This window comes from Acomys russatus, chromosome 15 (genome assembly GCF_903995435.1).
Source record: "Acomys russatus chromosome 15, mAcoRus1.1, whole genome shotgun sequence".
Lineage (NCBI taxonomy): Eukaryota > Metazoa > Chordata > Mammalia > Rodentia > Muridae > Acomys > Acomys russatus.
In genome coordinates, this window is record NC_067151.1 from 7,764,311 (window position 1) to 7,785,632 (window position 21,322).

Genomic DNA, 21,322 nt, shown 5'->3' on the forward strand with positions numbered 1-21,322 from the left:
GTCAATTGACCCCACAAGGGTCTTGACCTGCAGGTTAAGAACTGCTGTTCTAGCATTTCCAAAGTTTGCAAGAAAGAAGATGCCATTTTTCTGGATAGGTCACGAGAAGGGTTCCAGGTCAAAATCTTTATATTGTGTATTTATTGAAGTGGAGAAAAATAATATTTGACATGGTAAAGCAAACGGGGAAAGTCACGCTACTCTTCATGTAGAGAAAGGAAGTCAAATATTTGTTAATATGAAAACACTTGCTGAAGAGATGGCTCAGCATTTCAGGGCACTGACTGTTCTTCCAGAGGACCAGGGTTCAAATCCCAGCGCCCACATGGGCCGCTCACAACTGTATGTGACTCCAAGATCTGACACTCTCACATAGATGTACATGCTGGCAAAACACCAATGCACATAAAATAAAGGTAAATAAAAAATCCTTCACCCTAGAAAACACTTGCACACCCTGATACAGAGGGGCAGTAAGGAGAAAGGAGCCGTGCCTTGTAGAATGGAAGCCTCACCCATATGCACAGTCATTTAGAGAAAGTCACTGAGACACGAGAACTGACTCCAGAAGCTTCCACAGACAGATTTGTGTGGTTCTCTCTAATCCTGAGAATCCTACAAGCCTTCCCAGGACACCCAGAGTAGGCACAGCAGAGAAAGGCACACACACACACGGGAGGAAGTACACGCCTCGTGCTGTAACAGAGCACTGCTCACAGGATGGAAAAGACCTTGTTCTGTCTGTAAGAACAGACTAGGTGCTGGCCGCCATGTTCCCAGTGAGTCCCAGGGTGACAGGTGGCAGTGCTTTTTCTGTCACAGCCTTTAGCCCCATCTCCCATTGCCATCTTCCTTTCATATCTTTTTGTTTCCCCAAAGTGCCTAACTCTACATATTTGCCCCCAACCAATGTCTTTCCCCAGATCTCAGTCTTTAAGCGCTTTCTTTTCTTTCTCTCCTTCAGCCCCAAGACCAACTTCTTCCTTTGGTTCCAGTAAAAAGGCTGTTCTTATGAAATTGCCTGGTCAGCTAAGCAGCAGGCACACAATCACAGGACCTGTGAAAGGAGGGAGCTTGAGGAGGAGACAGCCAATTAGGTTCATGTCTTCACATCCTTGACTGTGGTTGCTTTTAGCCCAGACTGGAAGAGTGAGGCTCGGTTGTGGGAGCACTTCCCTTTTCTCTTCAGACTCTGCCACCTGAGAGTATCCACACAAATGGATTCCAGCCTCAGCCTGAAGGATGGACACACACACACACAGAGGGAGAGAGAGAGAGAGAGAGAGAGAGAGAGAGAGAGAGAGAGAGAGAGAGAGAGAGAGAGAGAGAGAGAGAGAGAGAGAGAGAGAGAGAGAGAGATTTTACAGGGCTAGAAGCATTCTGTGAAAAGCAAGAACCTTGGGGCAGATGCTAGGAATGTCCTGAAGGTTTTCCGTCCTTTCTGTTCTTTATACATTCATCTCAGGACCATTTTATGGGAAAGGAAGGGTTGTGGTTAATCTAAAGTCTATTTTTAGGTTTTTTTAAAAGGTTACTATACAAAGGACATTTCTAGTCCTTGTTGTGATGTTGACCCTAAACCATCAAATCAGATCTATGCCATTTTTGTATATTTTCATGTTGTGTATTCAAATCTCAGGTCTGAAAAGTGTGGGTTAGGTTTTCATTACGGGAACATTTTTTGTTTTTTGTTTTTTTTTTTTTGCACACGATGGGATGGCCCTGAGGCTTGTCTCTGGTGCATTGTTTCAAAACTAGAAACACTAGACAAGCTGGTACTGAAACAAAGAGGGGAGTGATTGCTAAACTGAGGATGAATGGTGATCAGGCACAGGTGCTTGGTGCTCCTGACTGCCGACAACTGTCTGGATGACCAGAGATGAAAAGCAGTTAGGGTGGTTTTCTGCTTCAGGGTTCCCAAGGCAAGAGTGCAGGCAGAGCCGAAGGGAATCAACTGCTTCAGTTGCTCCGTGGTGATGGGCAGATTGCAATAATTAGAAGAGTAAATGGCTAATAATCCCAAGCATTTTTCCTTCCTATCTTGCTTAAAACTTAACTTTCAAGTTTGTCCCAGGTAATGACTGTTTTTAATTGACTTTTCATTGTGAGCAAAAGCTGTGCTGTTGGACTTGGACAGTGGATTCTTAATAATGAACCCTTAGCAGTTGGGCAACTTCCTAAACTTGGGTTCTGTAAGCAAATGCCTCTGATGACCTGTTCTTCCTGGGAAATGACAGCGATTTGACTTCCTTCCTCCTCCTTTCCTTCCTGGCAGGCATGGTTAATCAACCTCAGAGCTGCCGATTAGTGTACCCTGCCCCAATAATGTCTTTCCATCATAGCTTGGAAGGCACTTCAAATTGATTGGATAGGACATGCGAGTTGACACCTGCTCTGACATCTGACTGATGCTCATTTTTTTTTTTTTTTTTATCTTTTATGCGTGGATTTATTGAGTCTTCAAATCAGAGCAAGTGTAAGGATCAGAAAGAAAAAAAAAGAGTAGGTTTCTGGATCTCAGGGGAAGGCTAGGATGTTCCCATTGGGGTTGTTTATAAATGCAAGCCTGGAACATGGCAAGCCATGTATAACTATCACACATCCTTCTTTGCACATTGGGATTTATAATTAAGCTTTTAGGTTATGATTCAAAGGGATCTCATTATGACAAATGTACTTGTTTGTTCTGTCATTTTGTCTTAGCAGTTCAAGGATAGAAAGAAAGGGTGGAAGGAAGAGGGGGGGGGGAGGGAGAGAGGAGAAAGAGAGGGTGGGAATGGAAGAGAGAGAAGCCCAGAGCTCAGTTGTTCAGTAAAGGGAATGGAGCCGCCGTGGCGTTGGAGTGGCCAAGGTGAAAGTGCTAATGCTAGAATGGGGAGCATGGGGTCTGCCTGTCTTCCCACTGTGTGCGGCCAGGTGCCTGGCTGTCTTCCCACTGTGTGCAGCCAGGTGCCTGGCTGTCTTCCCACTGTGTGCAGCCAGGTGCCTGGCTGTCTCCCCACTGTGTGCAGCCAGGCGCCTGCCTGTCTTCCCACTGTGTGCAGCCAGGCGCCTGCCTGTCTTCCCACTGTGTGCAGCCAGGTGTCTGCCTGTCTTCCCATTGTGTGCAGCCAAGTGCCTGCCTGTCTTCCCACTGTGTGCAGCCAGGTGCCTGCTTGTCTGCAGTCCCAGAGGATGTGTGCTCTAAGAACCTTTTCAACACAGACTGCATGCTCAGGGTCACATTACTTCACAATACCATCTACCATGGATTCACACAGTCCAAGAGTTGAAACTTTTGTTTAATCTTTATTTCTACCTGGTGACTAATAGCACAGTTCCTAGGAGATCCTGTCATTCCCTGGATAATTTTAACTTGATTTGTGTTCATGTACATTTTCCACTTCACATATTTCCATGTTTTACCTGATAAACTGAAATAAAACTGTGTGCTGGTGGAACTGTCTAATAAATACCTCATATCAGATCACCAGGTAGCTTAGAGGGCAACGCGGTTGATGATTTTAGCAAGCACTAGTGTTACATTGCCTTAGGCTAGTAGATATTATTTTAAAATTATTAAGCACTTTACCAGACCTTTTTTATAGGTAGTAGATGCAAGACTGTTATCTCCTGTGTTACATTTACAGTCCTAATAACTGCTCAATCATCCTTTTCACTTATTTTACATTTTAGTTGACTCTCTGAGGGACAGTTTCAGCATTCATTTAAAATTAGGAACAGAAAAAAAAAATATATATTTATATTTCTCCTCCTCTTTCCCTTTTCACTCTCCCACCCCCCTTCCTTTATTTCTCACTTTTACTTTTTTGAGGCAGGGTGTCATGTAGTCCAGACTAGCCTTAATCTTGCTATGTAGCCAGGGATGGCTTGAATTTCTGATCCTCCTGCCTCCATTCTCCACATGCTGGGGTTACAGGTGTGTGCCAATTACACCTGGTTTAAGCAGTGCTAGGGATGGAAGCTAGGGCTTTGTGTATGTTAGGCAAACACTGTACAGCTGGACCAGATTCGTGGGCCTCTAGGGATTCTTCTGGGACGATGAACAGTCATTTACAAAAACCTGAGATATATGTACTAAGTACTTAATATGTGTATCTCTTATATCTCTGTATCTATCTATCTATCTATCTATCTATCTATCTATCTATCTATCTATTTGTAGAAGTCATACTGCAACAATTAAAATACTAGAAGGAATGTCAAGATGGTCATTTAGTCTTGGGAAGGCCATAAGATGCCTCCAGGGTCCCTATGCCCACCCCACCACGCACAGCCACAGTCTGCTTCGCATCATCTCTGATGTGATCTGCCAGAGCACAAATGTACCTTCTAATGCAGCCACTGTGAACCACCAGTTACATACTGTTTACCAGGTCTGAGGCTGGCTGACACACACGTCACTGTCAATAATCTCTGCCCCACATCAGGGTCCTTGGCCTGTGTGTAGGTGCAGCTGAAGGGCTGTCACAGTGAAAGCAGACAGCGTTAGATTAGTTGTAGTGACCTAAATCACTCTTCGAGACGTCCCTTGTAGGAACCACAACTTAAGTCTCCAAGCTTTGAATGGAAAGAACGCTGGATGGAAGAGTGCTGCTTTCGCTTGCTTTTCTGTTGCTGTGATAAATGCAATGACCAAAGACAACTCTTGCAGAGAAAAAGGTTTCTGTCTGTCATTCAGGGAAGCCAACATGAGAACTGAAGCAAGAACCATGGGAAACACTGCTTACTGGCTTGCTCCCTGCCTCACACTCATGCCTTTTTAACAGAGTCCTGGTCGACCTAACTAGGTATGGCACTGCTCACAGTAAGCAGGGTCCTCCTACGTCACTCAGAAATCAAGAACACGCCCCACAGACATGCCCACAGGCCAATCTGATGGAGGCAGCTCTTAGCTGAGGCTCATTCTTCCCAAGTGTGACAAGCTCACAGCCAAGATTGGCCATCACAGTCGCATGTTCTGGACGAGCTCCGGCTCTCTCTCTCCCGTGGACCATTCGGGGGCGGGGTCAAACCGCTGCCATCATTGGTTTAGAAGGAGTGACTCCATTGCTTTAGTACAAAAGGTCCCTTCTCTGTTTTCTGATGGATGCTCGTTCCTGATTGCTGTCTTGTAGTTGCTCCGGTCTGCTGCTGACTGGTCTGCTGGCATCAAGCACCACGAAGAGTCGATCCACTCTGCCTACACCTATGTCATAGAGAACAGCAAGCATTACATCTATATTGAAGTACGTATGTCCGCAAGTCAATCACAAAAGGAGCCTGCCTTCCCAATAGTCTTACTTCCTATTGCTGTGATAAATACCATGACCCAAACTTGTTTTGGGGCAAGGGAAGGGTTTATTTGGCTTAGGTTTCCATGTCATATTTTGTCACTGGGGCACATCAGGGCAGGGCAGGAGCTTCAGCAGAGGCCATGGAGGAACACTATTTATGGGTTTATTTCCCATGGCTGGCTCAGCCTGCTTTCTTACACTATCCAGGACCACCCACCCAGGGGTGGACAGGCCCCCAGTGGGCTGGACCCTCCCTCCCGTATTAACCATCAATCAGGAAACTGCTCCACAGATTTCCTTGCTTACAACCAATCAGATGGAGACATTTCTCAATTTAGGGTTCCTCTTTCCAGATAACTTTAGTTTGTGTAAAGTTGTCAAAACACTAACCAGAACACCAAGTGTCATGCAACACTGTAGGGACCCCTGTTTCCAATTCAGTATTAATAAGCATGAATTGAGTTAGGGAGGATTCCAGAGAAGTGTTAATTGGGGTCATTTGTGTTATCATCTCCCAGCATGCCTGAGTTCACTCTGCACCGCCTTCCCATCAAGACTCCACAAACCCTGTACTAACATGTATCCACTTATGAATACATCTTTGTCCTGAAATGACCCTAGCACAGATGCAGCAGTTTTCACTCGTCTATGGTTAGAGTGTCTTGTCTAGCACGAGGCATGTGCTTTTTCAGGACAGCACACACACACACACACACACACACACATACACGGTAAGTTGCTCATGCAGAGGACCAGACACCCCCTGCTATGGGGATCCTGGAGTAGTGAGAGGCAGGGAAGAGCACATGGGAAAGGGAGATGTGAGAATGCTAAGGCTGGGAGCAGCTATTCATGATAAAGCCTTTTCAGACCCCAGTGTCCAAAGTCCATGGGAAAATCTGAGAACATGAGTTTACTGTGGGAACTTTAATTGAACTTCAAAGAAGATGCAGAAATAGTAAAGATCCCTTGGGACTCCTGGATTAAAAAAAAAAAAAAAAAACCCAAATAACGAGGGGTGCACACAAACCAAAACACATCTTCCTCCTTTATCCTGGTTTTATTTTTCTCATTGAATAAAAATAGAATGTTTAGCCAAAAGTGAATTGTTGGGAAAACCATTTGAGCCCTGTTTCCTCCCGCCCCAGAGCCCTGCTTCTCCTCCCGTCCATACAGCAACAGCTGATTAAGGATCACCAGCAAGAGACTGTAATTTTACTTATTTCTCAGACTCGGAGAAAGAAAAAGCTCATTAAAAACGTTAGCCTCACATGGGTCATGTAGCAAATAAAAAGCATTAGTGGAAACATCACGGAAGTCCTCTCTGGAGTTTAGGAAGACTCCTAACTGTTAACTGTGAGAATGACGCTGTCGTTGCAAAAGCTATGAAAGCTACCTCATCCAGTACCGAGTCATTTTGTTTCATCTTTTTAAAAAGAATCCTCAGCACTGGAATACTAGTTGCTCTTCTTGTTGCTGTGGTAACATAGCTGACAAAAGCAATTAAGGCAGAAACTTGTTTACTTTGTCTCACAGTTCTAAAGAATAGGGTTCACCATGGCAGCAAGAGCAGGAGGTGTCTGGTCCCAACACACACACAGCCAGGAAGCAGCAGAGTGATAGATATGGGTGCTCAGCTCCCCTTCTCCACTTTAAACAGTCTGGGGAGCCCCACCCTCACCCCAGTGTAAGGAATGGTGCTGTCCACATCTACAGTGGGTCCTCCTCCCACCTCAATTAACCTAATCGAGATATACTGTCAGCAACAGGTCCATGGATTTGTTTCCATGGTGACTCTAAATTGCATCAAGTTTCCCATCATGACTATCACAAGCTACTTTTCCTTCCTCATGCTAACACAGCATTAAAGTCAGCAGTGCCATATAGGCGCATATGGCTGCGGGCATTTCCCTGGGTGACAGTCGTCAGGGCAAACAGTCAACATTTACCCTAATCTCTAAAAAAGGAAAGAAAAACATACAGACATGGCATGTGGCAGTTTGTCAGTCTATTGTTACAGCTGTTGACACATGCTAACCCTCTTTGTCGTGTGAGTTGTTTGACTCACATTCTCCAGTGAGGGTCTGCACTTGCCTTTCTGTAAGCTGCCTTCCGGAGGCGTTGTGCCCAGTTGTGCCCTGCCGCATGAAAGCTTGCACACTCATATACATGCTATTGCCAGCAAAGGACGCAAGCTAGTCCTTGAGAAGATTAGAAAATATTGCTTGAAGATGCATTTTGATAGAAGTTAGTCCTAACAATCTGGATTCGATTTCAATAGGCAGTGCTCATAGTATTTGTTATTTCTGACACTCCTTTATGCAGCAGCAAACCGTTTTGCATCATTAGGATAATAGGGTAGCCATTTTCTAACAATGGTTTCAAAGAATGTTTTCTAGATCTATGAATAGCAAATACTTAAAATGAAAACATTTTTCTTTCTATTTTATGAGTTTATTTCTATATACACAAAAGGCACTTGAGACCTGGGGAGATGGCTCCCTGGGAAAAAATCCTTTCCATAAAAGCTTGAAGGATAAGAGTTCAGACCCTCAGCAGCTACGTTATGCTGGGTGAACACAGATGCCTGCCCTGCCTTGGCAAGTGGGAACAGGAATGGCTGCAGACTGGCTACTAGACTAGTCCTGTCTGCAAGTTCTAGATTCATCTGGGAGCCCTTGCCCTTGTTAATAAGACAGAGAGACATCAAGGGACACTCCTCAGGTCAGCTTGGGACCTCCACAAGTGCACACGGGCACTCTCTGCAGTATAAACATGTGTGCCAACACACAACCATGCATAGAAACATACTACAGAGGGAAAAAAAGTCTTTGAAAGAGATAGGAAACTGCTTGAAATAAAAGTCCAGAGACAGGAGAGACCCAAAGAAAAAGGACAAGGTGAAAGGAGCTGCCAGGAAACACTGGAGGGAACAGGCCGGGTGCCCTGCTGAAAAGTGAACTCAGACAACACAGGACGCTTGGCAATGTGAAGGGTTAATCCTAAACATCTGTACAGCATGGGGATCAGAAGGAAACCTAACTGGGAGATAGCCTTAGCATTCTACGAATGCAGTCTCAGCATTTGTGTTACGACAGCCACAAAGCCCTCCCCTTGAGAACAGTATGATTACCACTGACTGACGTCATGCACATGAGACCTGGAGTCTGAGGACATTTCCCGTACTCTGAGCCACTTTCTTTGAAAGATTCGGTGGCCTGAACGTTGCCATGGGAACCATTTCTCCTCAGTAATAAGTATAGCATCCGTCCCCTCCTTCTGCATATGCTGTAGGACATCCTACAGGGAAAGCAGGGCCTTTCACAAGTTTGCTATTTTCTCACAGAACCAATTCTTCATCAGCTGTGCTGACGATAAGGTCGTGTTCAACAAGGTGGGGGACGCCATCGCCCAGAGAATCCTGAAGGCCCACAGGTGAGGTTGGCTTTGAATAAAGTGCTTTGGCTGCTCTTGCTTCTCTGTGGAGGTTGGCGACCAACAGCTTGTGTTCAGGGTGAACAGTTGTCCTGTGAGTCAGCTGCTGGGACAGTTTCAGTCTCTCATGGTGGGAATCTGAATTTTCCTAGATATAGTCAGCTTCCTGGTCTGGCTCTTCCCCACATATGAGGTTTGCGCTCTGAATAGTGGACTATGATCACACTATCAACACACAGCAGGCAGAACATTCTGCCACAGAGCTATATTTAAATTCTTGTTTCCATATGTCACATCTTTAGCTCAACAGTTTCTCTCTTATTACATCCATGTACTATGTAATCTACTCAATAAACCAAACAGTCCAACCGCATAGCGTATTCACAAAGTAACTGTCACCTGACCAATTTTGTTCTGTTTAGTTTACTTAGAACACTATTGTGTGTATGTGTGTGCACATGTGTACACCCACATACACATGCCACAATACATGTGTGGAGCTCAGAGGAAAGCATCTGGGAGTCATTTCTCTCCTTCCACCATGGGATTGAACTCAGGTCATCAGGCTTGGCACAAGTATTTATGTCTTTGACTCACTTGGAACATGTTTGTGTTTCCTGTGAGTTGGTGGTCCACCTTCACCATGTGGTTGTGAACATAGAATTACCCTAGCAGTGTGGGTTGAACAGACTTTTCTATGGCCATACCACTCTGAATGGACCCAATGTGTCTAAAATTCTTTCCTTCCCTAGCAACGTTATTTGGCCTCTGTAACTAATGTATTTTGTTGTTGTTATTTTGAGTGTGTGTGTGTGTGTGTGTGTGTGTGTGTGTTTGTCTGTCTGACTGTGGCTAATTTGAGCTCTATGTAAAAGTAGGAAAGCAAACAGAGCCATTACACCTCATTATTTAAAGTCTTTGATGGCATGCAGTGAAAAATACCACATTTATACCCATTTGCCGATGAAACCATTTTTCCTTTTCTTCATCTTATATGTAGGGATTTTAGACTGACTGACATGGCAACTATCAACATTTTATCTGTTGTTCACAATTACTTGTGAAAGTGGGTCTTATAGTTGTGGATGTTCAATGCATCTTATGACTTGTATTATTAATAACTTTTCTTCTTGCCATGGCAAAATACCTGATGAAAGCAACTCAAAAAGGGGGAAGGGTTTGCTTTACGTCATAGTTCAAGAATACAGTCTATCACAGTGGGGAATGCATGGCAGGGTGTGCAGTAGATGGTTGAATTGTATCTGTCATCAGGAAGCAAAGAGGAGCGCTGATACTCGCTCACTCCCTTGTGTTAGCTCGGTCCAGGGCCCCAGCCCTTGGAATACCCACTTCATTCAGTTTGGGAACTGCTTTCCCAGACACGCCCAGAAATCTGTCTTTTAGGTGTCAAGTCAGTATCAACCATCACACAATGATGTCTAGGTTACATTTTAGCAACAATGGCTTTGAACCCCTAGTCCTTGGAATATTGCTGGGCCAAATGCTTCCTGTTAACATGTAAATACAGTCCATAAATGGCTCGGAGGACGACTCATTCATCATGTAGGGTTTCCTCATATGGAGATAAGTGGGCTAGACCTTTATGGCTCTTTTTCCCCTTCCACCAGTCATTAGATGCACATTATCCCAGGTTGTGGGGATGAATGAAGTGGGTTCCTTTGGCCTATGAAGGAAAGCCTATATCTGGAGAAGGTTGTCACTGTGAGTGACGGGAGCAGTCAACCCTCTCGGCAGTGAGGATGGCTGTCTCAGTCCCATGCAGAGGGAATGTGAGTAGCCCTGCGTTCTGTATGTCCTCATGGGCAGCACGGCAGACCTCACTCTCCACGGTCATTACAATCACCATCAGTTCTACAAAGCTGCATGGTCCGCCTCAGCTTTACATGCCCTGGATTGCAGCTCCCTAGAGTGAGGCCATAGGGCTGTGTAGTGTTACTAAGATGGCCCCAAGACTGTGCAGCACTCATCTGAAACAGCATAGACAGCTAGGGACGGTATCTGTATTCTGCCATTACATTCAGCATTCACTCTTTACTCCCTTTTAAAGCCCCCAGAGCATCTGTTGCTGAAAAGCTTTATTAACAGCCTTGTTTTCAGTGGGACATACATATGTACATGGATTTCTCACATTCCCAGTCTCCCTAGTCTCTGGAGCAATTGATGTAACTTGAAAAATATAATATTTTCTTCTGTCAGCTTTGACATTAATTGATACAGAGGTACCTGCTTATTTAGAAAGCACATTTGGATAGCCAGACATGGTGGTGCACGCTTTTAATCCCAGCACTCGGGAGGCAGAGGCAGGCAGATCACTGTGAGTTTGAGGCCGGCTTAGTCTACAAAGTGAGTTCAGGATATCCAAGGCTACACAGAGAAACCCTGTCTAGAATAAACAAACAAACAAACAAAAAGCACATTTGGAAAAAATAGCCATGGCCTTATGAAATTAAAGTAAGCCACAGGAAAAATATTAAGTCAGCAAATGACTTCACTGCAGTGAATCGTGGGTTGTGAATTTTGGAACTGTGATTAACTAATAAATACAACGGTATAGACTTGAGGTTAACTTATCTCTCTTATAGCTCCCTATAGTACATAGGTACCTGCCAGATTGGTTTGCATAGTTTGGAAGCCTGAGAGTATGTGTACATATGTGAGTGAGTGTGTGTGTATGTGTGTGTGTGTGTATGTGTGTCTACACATGTAAGGGTGTGTGTGTATACATGTGAGGGTATGTGTACACATGTGAGCATGTATGTGTATACATGTGAGGGTGTTTGTGTGTGTGTGTGTGTGTGTGAGAGAGAGAGAGAGAGAGAGAGAGAGAGAGAGAGAGAGAGAGAGAGAGAGAGAGAGAGAGAGAGAGAGAGAGAGAGAGAGAGAGAGAACAGACTCAGCTGCCATTCTTCATATGCTATAGACTTTTCATTAGACAAAAAGAATGGATAATTGGTTAAAATGTACAAAATTATCCAAGTTAGAATAGAATGCCAACCATTGTTGTCAGTACTTCAAACTGAGTAGGGAAGGTAAAAGCTTCCTCAATTGAAAAAAATATGTCCAAGAGAAAGATTATACTTAAAAAAATCAAGACTGCCACTTAAATAAAATATTTAGGTAAAGCCAGGCATTCAGGTCGCATGCCTTTAGTCCCACCAGGCAAGCCAAATTCAAGGCCAGCCTGGTTTACATAGTCTCAAAAAAATAAAAAAAGTCTTTTCTTCTGTGTACTTATCACCTATCTCTTTTTTGGCGACAGTCTCTCTCTTAGCCCAGAGTTCACAAAGTAGACGAGGGTGTGCAGCCAGCCAGCCCCACAGAGGCTTCTGTGTCCGCCTCTCAGCCCCAGGATGAAAACTGTACTATCACACCTCGCTCTGAACACACGTGGACTCTGGGAAGTGGACTCAGGCCAGGCCACCATGCCCTCAGCACATGCGCCTTGCTGACTGAGCTGTCACTCCAGCCCAGCAACATTTCTCTCTACCATTTCAATTTGCATGTAAACAGTGGAATATCCCTAAAATTCTAGTATTTTAGCACCAGGGGAGAACTTTGGTACTTTCTGATTACACATTTCCCAGTAGTCCTGGGAGCTGATTCTGAAGGTAAAGAGTCATATGAGTGTGGAAGGGCAATGTCTGTCTCCGACTCTGCCTTTCAGTTTTGACTGGACAGCTTGACGTCTGTGGGCTGGTGTCCGTAGGCAAGATCCACTGAGTTGGGGGCCGGGCCTTCGCCAAAGACACAGGTCTTAGCAATAGCGCTTGTTTAGTGGCTGGAGAAAGACCAGACTAGAGCACAAAGCAGATGCAGGGAAGTGACGTCAGCAGACAGCCAGAGCCGACAAAGTAGCACGGGCCCACGGGCCCTCAGCCAGGTTCCTCCTGCTTCCGGGAGATCTGCGTGTCCACGTTGCCAGCTCCCTCCTCTAGGCTGTCTTATTTCTCTACCAGCATTGGCATGAAGCCTCAGCTCCTCAGCGCTTGCTTCCGTGTCCACGACCATGATTCTTCACAGAAACGGGATGCAGTGAGGTCGCTGTGATGGGATGCTAGAGTCTCAAGTGTATGCCCATTCCAATGAGAACAGGGGGAAGCCTGGGGAACTGCTGCCGAAAACAGCGTGTTTGCTTGCAATACGCGAACCTGTTTCACAGTTGAAACCAGCTCCCAGCCCACTGGAAACAAATGCGTAGACCAAGTAAATCATGACCCCCGCCCCCCATCTCAAATTCTCTCTTTCAGACCATGACTGAGTAACCCAAGGGATAAAATAATACCAACTGATCTAGACAGAAACATTTTAAAGTTCTGTGTGTCATTAATTAATGGCATCTGGGGACCAGCTCAGGTCTTTGCCTAGTTTGACATGCAGAATTGCCCCGCTTTGGTAGAAAGCTAGATGAGAGAGAGAGAGAGAGAGAGAGAGAGAGAGAGAGAGAGAGAGAGAGAGAGAGAGAGAGAGAGAGAGAGAGAGAGAGAGAGAGAGAGAGAGAGAACCCACAGGATTATCACCCCAACTTGAGATATAGTGAAAATGGGCAGTTGATTTCATGTGTCTGTTAATGCTGAGCAGCAGTGGAAACTTCACTGCTAAGCCACTTTTTAAATATTTATTTATTTATTTTTTGAGACAGGGTTTCTCTGTGTAGCCTTGGCTATATCCTGGACTTGCTTTGTAGACCAGGCTGGCCTCGAACTCACAGTGATCCGCCTGCCTCCGCCTCCCAAGTGTTGGGATTAAAGGTGCGCAGCACCACGCCCGGTGCTAAGCCACTTTTAAGACGTGCAGTTTGAAAACATCGCTTGCCTTTTCCCAATGGTTCTTACAGCTCGGGGCTTATGGTCGGACAGGGGTGCGTCCTAGCACCCGTGAGAACCTCCCGTGAGAACCTAGGACACTTTGCCCCTGTGTTTTCCACAGATAGGAGGCCTTTCCAGTCGGCCAGTTTGTTTTTCTAAAGCTGTTTCTTCTCCAACAAAAAGAACAATGACACCATTATGTATGTGCTTATGATAGCAGTTAGCTTGATAAAGCACTAGTTAATGTGAAATTATGGTAGCACTCCTGGGCTATCCATCATCTGGAAACACACTACACACTCGACATCAAGAGTATAGTCATAACCACTAAATCAAGCTCTTATTTGTGCTCCCACTAAAAAATGTTTAACCACCTCTATTTTAAACTGTTAGGTTCATACTGTAGAATAAAACTTGCTTCAAAAAATTAATTTGCTTTTAGCTTAAAAACAAATCCTTACTTTAGTTTCCACCCACCGGCTCATAACTGAAGGCTCTGTTTCCTGGTGACTTGTCAGGGCTGTAGCAGATTCCCCTTTCCAACTGATTTTTTTATATTCTCTCTCTCTCTCTTTTTTTTTTTTAAGTTTTATTGCATTTATGTATGTGTATATATGTGTTTGTATGAAGAAGTCACACCCATGCCATAGTACACGTGTGGAGATCAGAGGACAGGTTAACCTTGATGGCACTGTCTAGCCAAGCATGGCCTTGAATTTCTGATCCTCTTCTCTCCACCCCCCAAGTCTTGGGGCTACAGTCATGTGACACCAGGCCTGATTTATGCAGTGATGGGAATCGAACCCATGGCTTTAGACATGCTAGGTAAGCACTCTGCCCTGTGAGCTATATCCCCCAACTCAGGCCGTGAAGTTATATAGCCTGGCCCTTCCTCCTGTCCACTCTGCCTTCTGACCAAGGAGACTGTGCCACCCTCAGCCTTACGTCCCTACCATGGTGCCCACCATGATGGACTGTGCGCTTCCATACTATAAGAAAAAAGGAAGTGATTCCTTAAGTAGCCTTTTGTTGGGTATTTGGTCCAGCAAGAAGAAACCTAACTAAATCACATGACTTCGGCTTCTGCTCCTCGTCACCAAGTTTCTGAGCTTCCTTTGTGTCTAAGGAGGCACAGATTTTTTTATAAGCTCTCAAAAATAAGCTAGGAGAGCTACTTCATTTAAAACCATACAAATATTGTGTTTCTTAGGGTAATTATTTGGTGGATAAAGTTTCTTTTGGTCAGAGGATATCTCTATCCTATAATTTTTATATCCTATAATTTTGTACTGTGGAGAGGCATGCCTGGCTTGGAGTAGGAGCAGGGTGTGGAGGACTGGAGCTGCACTTATCAAAAAAAGAAGGGGAAACATTTTCAGCATGACAAGTGACAGCTCTGCTTTTCCCTCCTGGGGCCATCATCAGCTTCAGAGGTTACGCCGGGGCACAGATGACAACAGGCTCTGGCAAGAGAAGTTTTGCTTGAGATCATTTCATTGTTTTTATATCATTCCAAAGCCATCTTATAAACAGGCATCTCTGCCTCCAGATGTAAAAAGGAGCACAAGGCTGGGGTCGGCAATCGTTGAGCCTGAGCTTGTGTCCTGCCGGGATTGGGTGTACAGTGGTGGCCCTAAGAAGTGATTTTGTGAGGTCTCGCTTGGGGATCCGTCTTGCCGGAAGTTATCAGGCTCCAAGTAAGGTTGAAGTCAGATGTGCTGGGCTAACCCAACCTTCTTACACATCAAAACTTGCCATTTTCACAAGCTGAGCAGTAAAAACACTCCTGCGTGTTTTGGTGTAACACCATTTGTCACGGCTTACGGGCCGCTTGTCCAGTTGCTAAAGGCCACTGATAGGTCAGGCGGGCATCTCTAGCATGCTGGTAGGTTTTAGCCAATTCCCTCATCTACAAGTGAGAAAGAAGCAAGGGCAGAAATGTATATTGCATCTTTTTTTAACACATTTTTATTGAAAAATAAAATAATTCATATTACATCTCATTTTCTATCCCATCCCATGCATCCTCCCATTCCTCCTTCTCTCCCACTTTCACCCCAATCCCCCTTCCCCTATGACTGTGACCAAGGGGAACCTCCTCCCCATGAATATGGTGCTAGGGTATCAAGTCTCTTCTTGGTAGTCTGCTATCCTTCCTCTGAGTGCCATTGTGCCTCCCCAACAAAGGGACATGGCTAAATATGGGGCACCAGAGATCGTGTGAAAGTCAGTCCCCAGTCTCCACTTAACTGTGGAGAATGTTCTGTCCCTTGGTTAGATCTGGGGTTTGATGATGACTGCACATATTGTCCTTGGTTGGTGCCTTAGATCAAGCAGAACCCCTGGGCTCGGATCCACCCATCATAATGTTCATCTTAACAGACTTCCTAAACACGAACTGAAAAAGGTTATATGCCAAGAGGCTTCAGATCTGCGTCCAGCATAAGGGATCCCACCACAGTTTAAATTTAACCTCTCTAAAAAGTGCCCAGGAGCCCCACCCACCCTGGATTTCGCTCATTTCTGGCAGCATTTGTCATTGCTGCACCCTCTATGTCCCCTGTGTCTCCCTGTTCATAGTGTTGAGCCTTCCATCCCCGCTGCTCATCAAGCCGGAAGCACACTGAGCTTCTCTGGGTTTTCCCTACAGGTCCCTAGACCCAGCTGTGAGCTGGCCTTGCTTCTCTTGACTGCCTTCCATGCTGCCAGGGACTCGGGCACAAGGGAGGAGGAGTTAAGAAGGAAAAGGTTTCATAAGAAAGAACAGGAGGGGATAGAGAGGCTGTTACCCACCTGGAGGGAACTGCTACTCTGCTTTTGGGGTGCAAGCAGCTTTGTGGCAAACAAAAGCCTTGAAATAGTCTTTTTCAAAAGCCCACACCCATGGAATGGGGCGATCTCATTCAGTAAAGCAGGAGCCAGGCGAGCATTGAAGACCAAGTTTAATCCCCATAACACACCTACAAGAGACTGGGCATGGCTGTAAAATTTGTGATCACAGTGCGGGAGCCTCAGACAGCTGAATCCCGGCATGACTGGCTGGCCCCGCCCCTCTGGCAAGTTCGTAGCTAATGAGAGATGCTGCCTCAAAGAACAAGTGGACAGATGCTGAATGGGGTGCCTGAGATTGACCTCTGCCTTCCATGTACATATGTAGACACATGCATGTGCATTCACACACAGACATGGAAAACTTAGGTACACACAAATAAGTATAAAGAAACATATAAAATAAATAAAAAGTGGAGCTGTTTTATCTCCTCTGGAATTCTGCTCAGGTGAAAGAACAATTTATGCTAGCTCGGTCTTACTTCTTTTTTTTTTTTTTTTTTTTTTTAATACTTACTATTTTTTTTTTTTTTCTGAGACAGTGTTTCTCTGTGTAGCCTTGACTGTCCTGAAACTCACTCTGTAGACCAGGCTGACCTCAAACTCAGAGATCTTCCTGCCTCTGCCTCTTAAGTGCTGGGATTAAAGGTGTGCGCTACAACCACCCAGTAAGACCTAATATTTTTATTTATGCATGTGTGTCTCTGTGTGTATTTATATGTGAGGGTAGTTCCTGAAAAGTCCAGCAGAGGGCACAGCATCCTCTGGAGCTGGAGTTACAGGCTGCTGTGAGCCTCCTCTGACTTAGGTGCTAGAACCCAGACTCCTCTAACAGAGTCATACAGACTCTTAGCTGTTGGGCCATCACTCTAGCCCTCGCTCTTACTAGTTTATACCCCTGCCTCAGCTATCGGGGTCTTTGGCTCCATTATTCTGAAAGTACACATCTTTGTGCCTGGTTCCATTCTGTATAGCTACCATAGGAGCAATGCTGGCTCCACAGTTCCAGGCCCCAAACAAGAAAGTCAGTGGTAGGGAAAAGGAGCTGAATGAGCATCTTGGGATTAGCCATCATGTTTGTGTTATTACATTGCTTTGCTTGGTACCATTTTAAACATGGCACCTGAGATAATTTGCTCTTGAGTGGTTTCAGTGACTATAGAACAATGTAGTTGTCTTTCTATTGCTGAACACTTATTTACGTTGTTTGGCTCTTATATTGCCATAAGAGTCTACGGATTTCAAAAGAAAAACTCAATTTAACAAGAATCTTTGAGGTGTAATTTTACAAGATTATATTTTAACTCAGGTGGCAAAAGCAACCACCTATTTGACAGGTTGTTACTCATGGCTTGCTGCCTACCAGCTCTCACATTGCTTTTAAACATGTTGTTTTGCATGTTAGGGACTTCTTCCCCTGGGGGCTGCTGATGCTCTCCGAGTGTCATGCTTCCAGAGAGATCGGAACCTTACCAACTGGAAATCCATGGACTAGAGACATACTGACGCATAGAGTTTTCTCTTTGTTGGCTTCCATTCAACTATAAGTTTACGGGTGAAATTTCAGATTCCCCCTCCCTTCCAACAGCAGGGAAATGTAAGTCATTTCTGGTATAGTTTGTGGAACGTGTTTAACATTTTCATCATCCAGGAAGTTAGGAATCACCACATCAAAAGCAGCCAAGGCCTCTGTATAAACGAGTCCAGGAGGCAAGGCAGTGCAGCTGTCGAGTCTCACAGAGCACAGACTACGAGGATGCTGCACAGGCTTTCATAGGCCATGTCTCCATTCTCCATGGGTTCTCCACTTTAAAGTCATTTTTTGCATTTTAAAAACTCAAGGACCACAGGGAGCCATTTCCTACAAGCAACATCACCAAGACTGGGCCTTCGAGTGTAGCAGTGCTAAGGTGTGGTTTATGGTGTGTGTGTGTGTGTGTGTGTGTGTGTGTGTGTGTGTGCATGTGATGGGCTGTGTCTACAGGACTACAGAAGTCACGAATGAAAGACTTAGAAGGGGGCAAAAGGAGAGGAAAGTCTTGCTTTCTCTCTACAGTCTCTTAGATTTTGCACTGTATTATTCAATGGAAAGTATGATTTATTTGTTGGTTCCTCAGAGTACTAAACATAGAATAACCATATGACCCAATGTTTCCACTCTTGGATACATACCCAAAAAGAGCTGAAAATGAGTCTAACGGGTACAGTTTGCCAGTATGGCCTACTGAACTTTGTTCTTGTTTGGGCGTTTATGAGTTTTTTGAAGTGGGTTTTACTATGTTTCCCTAGCTTGCCTAGAACTCACTGTGTAGAATAGGACAGTCTGTCTCTGAATGCTGGGGTTAAAGGTGGGCACCACCACGCCCTGGCTAATAATGCAGTACTGTTAGCAGGTTCATTCCCAGCGTCACAGGGCAAACACAACCCAACATCCCGCTAGCAGATGGAAATGGAAACCTAACACAGAATAGTATTTAGCCACGAAGCAGAGGGGGCTCTGACACATGCACCTCGAGGGTAAAACAAGTTAGAGCAAAAGGGACAAGTGACATGTGATCCCACATATATGCAAAGCTCAGACCAGCAGTTCATAAAAACAAAGTAAACTAGGGATCAGCAGGGACTCTGGGGGAGGGAAATTTCTACCTGTGATGATGAAAGGCTTTGAATAGGGAAGGTAACCATGTACAGTTATGATCACAATTAATGATGAAGACTCATGCTTACAAGGAGAAAAACAGCCAATTTTACATTTTATATATTTACCATAATGAAAATTCTAAGCTGTAATTAATGAAAAACAAGTACAGCACTACCCAGATCCCACCCCCACAGCACCCCCAAACAGTGCACACTGAGAACGTGGGTGCTCTACTGAATGCTGCCTAAAATAGAAAGATAGGTGAACACCCAGCCTGTGTGTTGGAGCAGGTCAGCTGTCAGCCCAGGCCAGGAGCTTGTCACTAACGAACAAGGCACAGAACCTATGGGTCACGTTCCCGGCCACAGTCTGTGGGAAAGAAGAGGCAAGTGTGAGCGGTTCTGACTACAGAGGCAGGCTTAGTCACTGAGGAGGGTGACACGTTCATACTGGGCTAGGAGCTGAGCTGCCAAGCTTTATTAACAGGTGGGGGACAGTGGGCATCGCTGGAGTGATTGTGGGGGATCTCATTGGAGTATGGTTTTGGCTAGAGAAGCAGTGTGTGTCCTTAAATGTCCATTTGCGTTTATCCAGACTTTTAAATGCTGGCTGTGAGAAAAACAGCGCCAGGCTTCCGGCTCTTTTCCTTGTCCAGTTTACCATGGAAAGAGGGTGCCTTCTATCCTCATCAAGCAGATAGCTAGGGCTGCTCACATTTTCCTCCCAACTCAAACTGCGTTTGCCATCTAGTGAGTAACCCCTGACATTACAGCAGACTCCTTCAGATGCCTCGTTCCCAGCCAGGCCGGGCTCTCCACACATCTGGTGCCTTGCCACTCATTTCTGTCACACTGACCATTCGGGCACAGTAGTCAGATCTGAGCCATCAGAGCAGTGAGAATTCTTACAAGAAGGGACGCTCCTGCTGTTCATAAGGAGATGAGCTGTGACAACTAAGTGTTGAGAAAGGTTTAAGCACGGTGACACTTGAGAACTTGACAGCATCAAGAATGCGCTCAATCAAATTGGATTTGTGCACAGTGAGGTATCCATGGTCATTTCCAAGTGTTCTCTTGGATTGTCCCATGATCCACAACCAAAGCCAGGGGCTTTAAGAGTTTGCAACACTCACAATAAGTGCTGCCTACTGGGTTATCCAACTTGTGGCCAAGAAGGGCTACAGACACAGCCCGATGCAAATACTAAACATACACAGAGCATTATGTGAGGGTTTCTGCTAACTCCCTTGAGCCATTCTCCAGCATGACCTTAGTAGGTGCCAATGTCCTGCCTAAGTGCCCAAAGGTTAGACATGCCCGTCAAAGCATAATATTCTGGGTTTCTGAGTACACATCAAATAAGAGAGCTACAATTCTTCTATTTTAATATCTGTCATTAAGTAACTTCATTTTCCTTTAAAAGGTGGCCTGAAGATCCTGCATTACATATGTTGGGGATTTTAAATAAGCTCTAGTTGGAGCTGGCTCAGTAGGCAAAGGTGCTTGCCACACAAGCCTAGCAATCTGCATTCGATTCCAGGAACCCACGTACGGAAGGAGAGACCCAACTCCACAAAGTTGTTCTCCAACCTCCATGCATAGGATATAGTGTATGTGTGCCTATGCCCCGTGCACACAATAATAATTTTTTAAATAAAATAAAGGCCACTGAAGTGACCCAGTCAATAAAGGCGCTTGCTGCCAAGACTGATGATATTCTGAGCTACAGTCCCATGACTCTTACAAGTTGTTCTGTGGCACGCACACACACACACACACACACACACACACACACACACACACACACACACACGCACGCACGCACCCACGCGTGCATGCACAGACACACATGGGTGTGCATGTGCATAAATGCTTAAAAAAAGAAAATTAACATTAGTCACTCAGAATTCTTGGTGAATCCTTAGTAACGTTGTGTGGCGGGAACCTCAGCATTACTAAACAATGATGACTCTGTTTTAGAAAATATACTGAATCCTGTGTGAATGTTTGCTTCTAAGACATGGGCACCGGGGACCCCACAGTTATGAATGCAATGCTTACAACGTGCCAAGCTGTGGACTGCATCCCTATGGCTGAAACTTGATTTATACATGTCTGCCTATCTCTATCTGCACATATGGATACATATATTTAAATAAAATTAAATCTGATTTAAAATAACATCTATAGAGCCTTGTTGTGATGACACCTTTTTCTAAACTTTGTTATAAGCTACTTCCTACACCCTCTTCCATGAGATCGGCAAGACTTATTTTAAACCTCCTCCGTCTGTCCTGCAAAGGATTGTGAGTGTAT

General features: G+C 45.0%; 1 protein-coding gene across 1 annotated transcript in view; it reads left to right on the top strand.

The window, feature by feature from the left end:
* Pld1 (phospholipase D1) overlaps positions 1-21,322 on the top strand; it is a 198,071-nt gene that overhangs the window by 146,036 nt on the left and 30,713 nt on the right. The window contains exons 20-21 of the mRNA XM_051156998.1: positions 5,118-5,228; positions 8,623-8,711. Of these exons, the coding sequence (XP_051012955.1) occupies positions 5,118-5,228; positions 8,623-8,711 (200 nt within the window). The remainder of the gene's footprint in view (positions 1-5,117; positions 5,229-8,622; positions 8,712-21,322) is intronic.